The 10,834-nt window shown below is 46.6% G+C and overlaps 1 protein-coding gene across 3 annotated transcripts in view; it reads left to right on the forward strand.

Annotated features, from left to right (window-relative positions):
- The window catches only part of BCAT1 (branched chain amino acid transaminase 1), a 70,385-nt gene extending 60,499 nt beyond the window's left edge, over positions 1-9,886 (forward strand). For 2 of the 3 annotated variants that reach the window (XM_083572911.1, XM_083572912.1), the window contains 2 exons: positions 634-708; positions 3,178-9,886. In XM_083572911.1, coding sequence (XP_083429037.1) covers positions 634-708; positions 3,178-3,219 — 117 coding nt within the window. In that variant the 3' untranslated portion in view covers positions 3,220-9,886. The remainder of the gene's footprint in view (positions 1-633; positions 709-3,177) is intronic. The other variant, XR_014538757.1, reaches the window with a different exon arrangement.
- The last annotated feature ends 948 nt before the right edge of the window (positions 9,887-10,834 follow it).

The following is a 10,834-nucleotide window of genomic DNA, read 5'->3' on the forward strand; positions in this document are numbered from 1 at the left end:
AAACCTCCTTGGGCACCTTGGAAGAAAGGTGGCATATAAATGTGATAGACGTATAAATAAATCTCTTGCTATCCGTAAAATTCTCCCTGGAGTACAGCCCTTTGCCTGGGCTGTGGTTCCACCTGGTGTCCAAAGGCAGGAAATGCACCTTCAAGTCAAGGAAGTAGGCATGGTTTAGTTGTCCTAAACCCCAGTCCGTTTCCTGCCTTTGTCCAGGACAGTCTTGGTTTTGTCTTGGTTTTCTGGTTTTAGAACATAGAATCATAGAGTTGAGGATCTTCTCGTCCAATGCAAGAATATGCAGGGGATCAAACCTGCAACCTTGGCACTATCCATCCCTTTTTAGTTGCAAAACCTCTCGCAATTATGTCCTTTTGTTTATGGAGTTAACTTCCCACCTCTTACCAATAAATTCCCCACGTGCCTTGCAATCGGTTCCCTCTTCAGGGATGGTTTGTGTGTTTGGTACACACTCCTGCAGAGTCCTGCCTTCAAAGTCAACTGCTGTCAGTCAAACGCTGAGCCTCTCTCTGCCTCCCCCAGCCACACCCTCCCCCTTATATCAGCAGGAGAGGACAGATCATGTGCATGCGTCGGCCAGCATCTACTCACAAGTCTCTCTTTCCCCCTTAGCATTTGCACATTCCAACCATGGAAAACGGACCTCAACTAGCTACTCGTTTCTTGAACCAGCTGAGCGATATCCAAGTAAGAGTCTCGTTTATTTTCTACATTAACAATGCGAGGGAGGGATGGCTGAGCAGTTCCTTTCATGTTTAACATCCCAGTTGCAATATGTGGAAGTTAGGTCCAGCAATATCCATGGAGCGGATTCAGCTATGCTGTTTGCAATGTGGTGCAGTCTTCTTGCACAAATACACCATCTCAGAATGTGTATTTGGGAAGATTCTTCGTTTTAAGTGCTCATTCATCATCCGCATGTGGAAAACTACCATGTGAGAGAGATGGCAAGGCAGGAGGTCCCTTTCCTGACGTGATCGCTTTCCTTGCACGGGGAGTGACAGCTCTCCGTGTGCAGAAAGATTTTGATATAAACATTGCCTCAAACAAAGTGTTCTCTCCTCCCCCACCCCTTTTCTGAAATGGTATGGTCTTTTGAGGTCAGTGACGTAGCATGGGTTGTCAGTGCCCGGGGCTGTGCAGAAGGAGTGGGTCTCTGGGAGGGGAACAGACAGAGTATGCATGCGCATTCAACTGCCTAATGGCATCTGCATCACCCAGGAGATCTCAGCCAAAAAATAAATAAGAAAAGAGTCCTTCCGTGTTCTGGAGAGGTCACTTCCTGCTGTGATCACTGTCCACTGGGGCTGTTTGGAGCTGGAGTCTTAACAACCTCTGGGGGGGGGGATAGGTTCCTTGTCTCTGTTTCAAGATTAGGGCCATATTTAAACATGATAGTGAACACGCAAGCAAAAACCCAAACAGTGTTCTAAGCACCTGGTGCTTGCCAACACAATTTTTTCTTTGGAGGGGTGGTATTTTCCTCCCTGAGCTCAACCAGGCACCAAGCTGGCTGGCAGAGAGCTTCTACAATCGCCGTCACCCCTAACGCCTTCAACAGCCACCCATGCCCAGAGTTTTAAGATCCTCTAATGTCAGTTTCCGGGATACAAGCCATGCACTGGTGGGTATTTGAACCTGGCTATACGAGCAGCATCCCCATTCTGCATCTTAACTTTGACTTCTGTGTCAAGAGCTTCTGTGGAAGAACAAACTCCATTTGGACCAGTCCTGCTGGTTAAGTTCCTCTTGACCATTCGCATCACACAACGTATGTGTGGTGGTGGTGTTTTTTTTTAAAGAGGCGCGTAAGCAGCCCAGAGGGTTACGATCAACTACCGTATTTTTTGCCCTATAGGACGCACTTTTTCCCCTCCAAAAATGAAGGGGAAATGTGTGTGCGTCCTATGGGGCGAATGCAGGCTTTCGCTGAAGCCTGGAGAGCAAGAGGGGTCGGTGCGCACCGACCCCTCTTGCTCTCCAGGCTTCAGGAAGCTATCCCCCCAGCCCGGCAAGCTCCCAGAGCGATGCCAAAGCTGCGCACACCTTCGCCATCGCTCTGGGACCCGTTCTGGGGGCTGGGGTCGGGGCAAACTCCGGCTTCCCCCGCCCCCAGCCTCGCAAGCTCCCAGAGCGATGCCAAAGCTGCGCACACCTTCGCCATCACTCTGGGACCCGTTCTGGGGGCTGGGGTCGGGGGAAGCTCCGGCTTCCCCCGCCCCCAGCCCCGCAAGCTCCGAGAGTGATGGCGAAGGTGAGTGCACCTTCGCCAGCGCTCTCGGACCCATTCTGGGGGCTGGGGAAGCTCCGGCTTCCCTCGCCCGCAGCCTCGCAAGCTCCGAGAGCGATGCCGAAGCTGCACGCAGCTTCGGCATCGCTCTGGCTCCCGTTCTGGGGGCTGGGGTCGGGGGAAGCTCGGGCCTGGGGGGGGATTTCCCCCCCTTTATTTCCCCCCCCCAAAAAATCTAGGTGCGTCCTATGGGCTGGTGCGTCCTATAGGGCGAAAAATACGGTAACAACCATCATTTCCACGTTGTTGTTGCTCCCATGAAGCAACGAAACAAGATAAAATCCAGAGATCTCAACAACTCCACCATATGTTATTCTTAGATTCAGTTCCACAATTTACTGTATTTTTCACTCTATAAGACGCACCAGACCACAAGACGCACCTAGTTTTTGGAGGAGGAAAACAAGAAAAAAAATATTCTGAATCTCAGAAGCCAGAACAGCAAGAGGGATCTCTGCGCAGTGAAAGCAGCAATCCCTCTTGCTGTTCTGGCTTCTGGGATAGCTGCGCAGCCTGCATTCGCTCCATAAGACGCACACACATTTCCCCTTGCTTTTTAGGAGGGAAAAAGTGAGTCTTATAGAGCAAACAATACGGTATTTATATTTTGCATTTTCAGTCTAATTAGTAGTTGTGGTTGTTAGGAGCTTGGCCGCGCTGTGAATCTGTTCTGTGTGCTTAACATGAGTCTGTTTCACGTGTTCCTTATGTGCCATTGTTGAATCATGTTGTATTAATTACCTTTGTTGCTTCTTAAAGCTATTGATGTGTCCCGTTGGCTGTGGTTTGCCTGCTGTTTGGGGGTCCCTCTCTACTTAACACTTGTGCTGTGCTGATGCTTATAACTCTCCTTCCTTCTGTTTCAGTACGGAAGGGAAGACAGCGAGTGGGCGGTCATCGTGTCGTGAGCGGGGAAGAGCGGCGAAGGCCCAGACCTTCGGTCCACACCACACGGCAGGCTGAAGTACCACCTGAGCGATGACCAGTTTTACCGTAGCTCCGTGTAGAGTAGTCTGTGTGTTTATCACTTTGTCCCTGGGCTGGGAGGGTGATTATTTCCACGTGACAGGGAGTGTGAACACAAACCGTTTTTGATTTTTCTACTGTGATTTTTTGCTCTAGAGTAGAAACCTGTCTTCTGGTAGAGGTGCTAGTGTAAGCAATAGACACTTTCCCCCCCGAACGGTTTGCTTTGTTTCGCTTGTGTCCCTGGTACAGTCGACAGGTGTGTTTTTAAGCAAAAATGTTCTTCAACTGCTCTTCAGTGCAAGCCAAATACGACTTTACTTAACTTCTGAAGCACAGACTAGGCTGTTCCATGCAACCCAATTGCCAAATTACTCAGAGAAACCCTTTGTTGTCTCTGGAATCTTATCTTTCTTTCCAGCCTTGGAAGATCACAACATTGATCTTCAAGATAGAGATGTATCTTGCCTTCATTTTGGGGTGGGGTGGGGTGTTGTGAAACCTTTCCCCTGGACTCAGTGGGATCTCCGTTAGTATGTTTCCTACTTCTTTGTGTTGGTCACCAAAGCAATGCCTCATAGCTGTGGATCCTTCTAAGAAAGGATAGGATCAGATTTCCCTGCGGTGCCCAATGACACCATGCCTTGAGTGGGTTCAGATGACCTCTTTTTTTCCTCCCTCACTGAAAGTGATTTCCACAGTCATCAACACCGGCCCTACTGTTCGGCATCTTGAGGCAGGTGCCTCAAGCTGCAGTGCTGGCAAAGTGCTAGAGGGCAGAGCTGTGCCTGCTAAGCTAGCCTGTTGTCTTTGTGTGCAGTTTCCTTACTAGTAGGGAAGTCACATTCAGCCGACAGTTTGTCCGCAAAGGAAGGGGGCAGGATCTTGCCCTTCACCTCAGGCAGCAAAATGTCTTGGGCCAGCTGTGTGAAGTATTGTGCAGAACTAAACTGGTGGAGCAAGGTTCCACTGTGCAATGGCTTCCCCATCCATTACATTTTGAGCCAGTTACCAGATAATGTGGCTATCACACAGCCCAACAAACATGAAAATCCCTTTGGGCGTTCCAGTTCTGTGTAGTTTCTGCAGCAGCTTGTCCCCGGAAGCAAGTGGCTGTGGAGTCCCATAATTCATTCCACCATCTGGCTCCCCTCCTCACCTGTAACACTGCCAAGGCCAGACAAGTTGAAGAGGGAAGCTGCTCATCTGACTACAGCCTTAGTCAACTGGAAGAGCCAACAAGACGCTGTCTCAGGCATCCTGAGATGTTGGAAAGTCTCCAAACTTGAACCGCAAGGTCCACTGACCAGAGGTCATTGCAACGTAGGGGCAGATGCACAATGGTGGCTCAGCAGCTCACTATCTTCTGTGCCCTATGAGCCAAATCTGATCTACCACAGGTCAGGGATTCTAGTTTAGAATGCAAAGCCATTTGGTTCCTGCCTCTCTTAGAACAATTGGGAGACAGAAACACTTGTAGATCCCGGTCTGCTTTCTGACCATCCTGATCGAGACCATGCTGCCCTCATCTCTGACATCTAACGGGCCTTTTAGAGCTGGGAGATGCAGGAGACTGGAAGAGAAACGGTTCACCTTCTGCTTTTGCACCACCCCTTCCTCTCATTTTGCACCCCTCTCAGCTTCTCCTTCTCCTGCATCTCTCCAGTACTGTCCGTATGTTTACGGCTCTGAAATTTGGATGCTTCCACCGAAATGTGGAATGTGCATGGCGGACTCAGCGCTGCTCAGTGATGCAAGCTTTGTGCAACCTTCACACAACGACATCCTCATTAAAATGCCCTTTCATCTCACCGCTCACCCCGATCCAAACACAATCCACATTTACCGTTTTTGTTGGGCTTTCCCCATGCAGATTCCCCATGCAAACTTTCAGTGAGGATTAAACGGGAAAACAATAGGGGACAGTGAGGATGAAATCATGTAGCTAGCAGCACCAAGTCTGCAGCAAACTGCCTCGTAGAGGTGTCCCTAATAGCTTTGGTTGCTTTTTTTCCTGCACCCCACAATGAATTTTCCATCTGAAAAATGAGATTTTTCACCTCCTTTCTCACCCCTCCCTGAGTTAGCTTTAAGACATCTCTTGCCAAATCGGTTACTTATTACAGTGTTAGGGGTGCTCAAATTTTGCCGTCCGGTTATCTGTTGAGTTAACATTAGCATAGTTTCACAGGGCAGCAACTGAATGGTGCAGGTAAGTTAGCCAATAAAATAGTACAGAGAACTATTGCACTAATGCAGTGCTTTGGAAACTAAAATCTGCAATCCTATGCCTGGTAAGTGTACATAGGACTGCAGCCTAATAAGTATATATATATATGTACATGTATATTTTCCTATAAAGGGTAAGGGTGAAATTTTGGAAAACTTTTAAACTCTGCCACTTTTTTAACAGAGCCTACCTCTAACTGGTGATTTGATAAACACCTAGAAATATGCCCTGTATCTCTCCCCTTTCTGGTCTTATCACTACCTAAAACATTCAGCAAAATCACAGGACACAGTATTCCCTGGACTGTACCACTTTGGAATACAGGTGGTGGCAGGGAGATGGCTTGCTTAAATCCCACCCAGTGTCAGCAGTTACCTGAACAGTCTAGCACCACCCAAAAGTGAGAAGAGTTCTAGCGCAGACTTCTCCCTGATATGCTAGCTTTATGTCCAAGAGTTGTTCTTTTTTAAAATGCCAGGGAGCATTCAGGGCTTGCAGCCTGAACTGATACGCTTCGAGCAGCGCTATACCAAGTGCTTTTAAAAGAAGTTTAAATCAGTTTGTAAGTAAAATCCTGTAAGTGGATTAGGTTGTTCAGCTGCTAGTTACAACTCCTAGGTAACAGTGAGCTGCTATTCCCATGACTGCAGTGGGACTCTCTATCCCCCTGACATCTCAATTAAAGTAAAAAATGTCCTGTTGTATCTGTGGTGATAAGTTTGCATACATTAACCTTTCCCTGCAAAAGTGCAAACCCAGGGAGGCCCAGGGCCACTCAAATGGAGAACAAAATATTTTGTTTGACTTTGCTCTACGTTGGTGAGCAAGGGACTACCTATTTCTGGAGAGGGTTTTTTTTCCTATCTGTTTTTCTATCTGCAAGGTTTTTGGGTCTTTTTAAAAGCCACTTTATTGAAGACCAGTTGAAGTTGATAGTGCCAGACCGTGTTCTCTTTAAAATACACATGTTAAGCACAAGCTCTTGTGCCATCTGTGGTAGATGTAGCACAGTGTATTTCTTCTTCTTCTTGACACCTGAGTGTGTATTGTGCTCTGATCATTGTTCGGTTTTATTCCAAGTATTCCTAGCCACTGGGGTGGAGGGTCCCCAGTTCCTCTCTCGTTTGACCAATGGCCGCAGCATTTGATGGGGTGCACCAGGAATTTCGATGTTGAGCAGAGGAATAACTTGAACAAGGCCACTATCATAACTGTAGAGTGCCTTTTGACTAGAGAAGAGCATGTCCGCATTCAGCCTCGCTAACCAAGACCAAAACTCTGCTGTTTCACATATTGGGCAGAAGTGGGATCTGAGAACCCTCGTTGACGCTGCATATTCCCCTGCAAAGTGGCAGGACGGGAAGTACTTTGCAGTGGAGAAGGTGCGGATGAGGTTTGGGGGCTTAACCTTTTGCTGAAGCACTATTCTTCCTCTGCAGTCTCTTCTCCCCAGACTGCTTTTCTGGGGGAAAGCGGCTGGCAAGAGGAGAAGGGATTGCAAGGGGCTGGAAGCAACAATCATTGCCCATTGTTCTCTTCTGGGTCATCTTCTCTGCTGCTTTGCAAGGGTAATGTGGCGGTTCGTGCCCCCAGAGACACACACTCACACTGTGTACCACTGAATGTGTAGCTCCAGCCCAAGATGCGTTCTCTCACAGAAATCCATCACGCTTACAAAATGCTCCACGTGGCATGCGAGCCTGAAGGAAATGCTGTTTACCTGAGGCCAGCCAGACATGCAAACCTGGGATTTTGCCAGTGTTGAGAAGCCTTCTTGAACAAGAATTTACGTGAGTGAACTCTCACTTAATGGTTCGTGAGTGCTTTGAATGGCTCCTCCCAGTTGGAGTTTGGAGACTTTCTCCCAAGTATTTACCAGCTGGTGTAGCTTGGCTTTCTCGTGAGGCCTGCCTTCCCAGCCACCTCACCCCTCTCTCCTGATAAGCATCAGCGACTCCTCTGCCCAGAAGCTAGTGTTGCAGTTCCATCCCATCCCAATAGCCACTTCTGGCGAGTATGTAGGAGACATGGCCACTTTAAATACTTTGGAAGGGAAAGGAAGTTGGCTACTTGGTGGCAAGGAGAAAGGGGTGCTCTTACCCTGAGAGACAGTGGTTTAGCTACACTGGTATGAATCTGTGTCCAGAAGAGATAAAAAACCCGAGCCAATCTCAGGTTCATGGAAGACAGAAACCATTGATTTTTGCCAGAATGGCTGTGGAGCGCCACACTGATGTTGATAAAATGTGTGTTAGATGCAATTGTTTCTGTATCCAGCTCTCCTCTGAGGGTGACTGAAGGAATAGTGTAAACTGCTGTAATAATACGAAATCGAAATAAAAGAAGTACCAAACAGGGGAGGTTTATGAAGAGGATGAATTGTTACCTGGTAGGAAGGCGAAAGACACCTTCAGTGCACTCCTGTTATACTAGATTTTTGATGAAAATGTGGCTCAGAGTTGGGCCACTTAACACATTCCACAGAAGTGGCAGGAGGAGAGATTAGCCTTGCATTTCATTTCCTCCTGCCTCCCAGTGGGCTTTGCACAGCACTTGTCATTAGAAGCAAGCACAATGAACTAATCTCATGATACATCATCTTTGGTTTCTGACCATTGCTCCTCCCTATCTACTTCTTTTAAAACAATTATGGAGTGCCTTGAATTACCTTAATGCTTTGTTGTTGCACCCTTTCATATAGTGCGGTTGTGCTTGTTGTCAGAAGTTTCCCCCTCCCCTTGTTGTTTCAGAATTTTGCTTCATCGTCACCTCTTTATTTCCAGAGTTCAGAGGCGAGTGCCTTTAACGTATGTTGCCAAAATGGCGCCACCCGTGCTCAAGGGAGGAAGTATCAGCAGGCTTAAGAGATCTCCAAGGGTTGCAGAAAGATGGAAAACCTAGGGATGGGGACCCAAAACAGCACAGCTAGGACTGACGTGTGGGGAGAAGGGGATGGAAAGCCAGAGGGAGATGGGAAATAGAATGGCTTATCCTAGATGATGGCTTGCAGGTTCAGTGTTATGTCCTCTGCCTTTCAGAATGGGCCCCAATAATAAATTAACGTTAGAAGAATGTTTCTGTGCATTTAGTAGAATAGCTGTAGAGGACATTGTTTACTGTATCACCCAGGGTCCTCTGTATAAAGATCTATTTGAAAAAAAGCATCTGTCTTGAGTTTAGCCACAGGAAGAATGTTGTTACATCAAATGAGTTTGTGTGCTTTTCGCAGTTAAACAAGGAAAATCACATTACCATGTGTGGTTCCGTATTTAATACAAATAGAGAGCCAAATTTGTGGCTTAACTCTCAGCTTCTTTTATCTGCCTTATGGCCTATGGCTAATCAGATAAAATTCTTACTACTGAAAAGCAGAGACATAGCATTGAACGGCCCAGAACTACTCCTTGAGAACTACATTTGAATCTAAAGATCCATAATAGTTGTAACTATAATGTGGATTTTCTCTCTTTTTTCCTCCCCAACCCCCAAGCTTATAAATTAATACCTTATATTGTCATAAATAGATATTCACTAGGAGGGGAAGGGGTATTTAAAAAAAAAAGCATGTCATATCAGTCAGTATTCCAGCTACACTAAAGAAATATAGAACAATTCATTTAATAATCTGCATCGTCCATCTTCACTGCATGCAGGTTTTTGAAAATCAAAATATACGGAGAAAAGAATCAAAGTCTGTTATGTGTTCGCTACATTATATTGTTATTAAATATATAATAATGTGCATTTTCATTGAGGACAACACTAATAAACTCGCAGGGAAGTTTTGCAAGAGAAGCTCTCAAGAGAAACCTGTGTCTGTCATCAGACACAGCCTTTATACCCACTAAAAGCTAGATTTACTCAGTTATTGCTAAGATAACACAGCTATTGGTCTAGTATAACAGCTCTGTATTGAACATAACCAGGACATTAGACACAATTCTCAGGCATGCACCCAAGGCCTCTCGTCTGTTGCCTCTTCAGCTGTCCCAAGCTACTCTTAAAAACAAGCAGTTGACGTACCCACACGGGGAAACTGCTGAACACGCTCCTGAAGATTTGTGTGCATACACGTGCGATACTGACCTCTTTGCTCTCTGCCCACAGCGTCTAACCAGAGTGCACTGCTGTGTCTTGGCCTTGCAGTTACAGGAGTGTTTAGAATATCTTGGAATCATCTGTGTTAATCGGTTTTTAAAAAAATCTGTACGAGGTTTTCCGTTGTTGTTTTTCTAGACTGTGATTGATGAAGGGTCCTGGTTTTTAAATGGTCTTTTCTTCAATGTAAAAGAGGTTTATCAGATCACACTCAAACCAGCAGAGTATTTTGATATTGCGTGACAATCCTATAAAAAAAATAAAACAAAAGCTATACCTTCTCTTGTCTGTATTTTCAGTGTTTCCACGAAAGCATGAACAATAGAAGAAAACAAATCTGTCACATGAGTCACAGCAGAAAGATGCGCAAGATCTTTGTAAGGCAGGAGATTAGTATAACTGGAATCCCATTGTCTTGAATTATATCAAACTATTTTCCAGGGATAATAATGCATTCATTCCATTTAGTTCTACCTTTCTTCTAAGGAGCTCAGGAAGTCTCACACTTGGTTCTATCCTTCCAATTTATCCTCTCATCAACCCTTCAAGGTAGGCTGAATGTGTGTGACTGGCCCAATGTCATTCTGCAAGCTTCTTTACTTAGTGGGGATTTGAACCCTGGTATTTTGGGACGCGGGTGGCGCTGTGGGTTAAAACACAGAGCCGAGGACTTGCTGATCAGAAGGTCGGCGGTTCGAATCCCTGCAACGGGGTGAGCTCCCGTTCCTCGGTCCCAGCTCCTGCCAACCTAGCAGTTTGAAAGCACATCAAAGTGCAAGTAGATAAATAGGTACCGCTCCGGCGGGAAGGTAAACAGTGTTTCCGTGCGCTGCTCTGGTTCTCCAGAAGCAGCCTAGTCATGCTGGCCACATGACCCAGAAGCTGTCTGCGGACAAACGCCAGCTCCCATGGCCTATACAGCGAGATGAGCGCCGCAACCCCAGAGTCGGTCACGACTGGCCCTAATGGTCAGGGGTCCCTTTACCTTTACCTTTACCTATTTTGGGTCCTAGTCTGGCACTACTCCCATTTTTTTGCCATAAGTTTGTTCACCTCTCAGGATATTGTTGCCAAACTCATCATGAGGTTTCCCAAGGTGGAGGCGGCAGTCTTTGCACACCGGGTGCCATTTTGATTCAAGATGCTGGAACGGAATATGACTGTCACATAACTTTGCCCATTTTTCAGCATAGGTTGGGTCACCTGTTGACATATTGCCACCAAACTCA

This window comes from Podarcis filfolensis, assembly GCF_964270895.1.
Source record: "Podarcis filfolensis genome assembly, chromosome: 10".
In the NCBI taxonomy this organism is placed as follows: Eukaryota; Metazoa; Chordata; class Lepidosauria; order Squamata; family Lacertidae; genus Podarcis; species Podarcis filfolensis.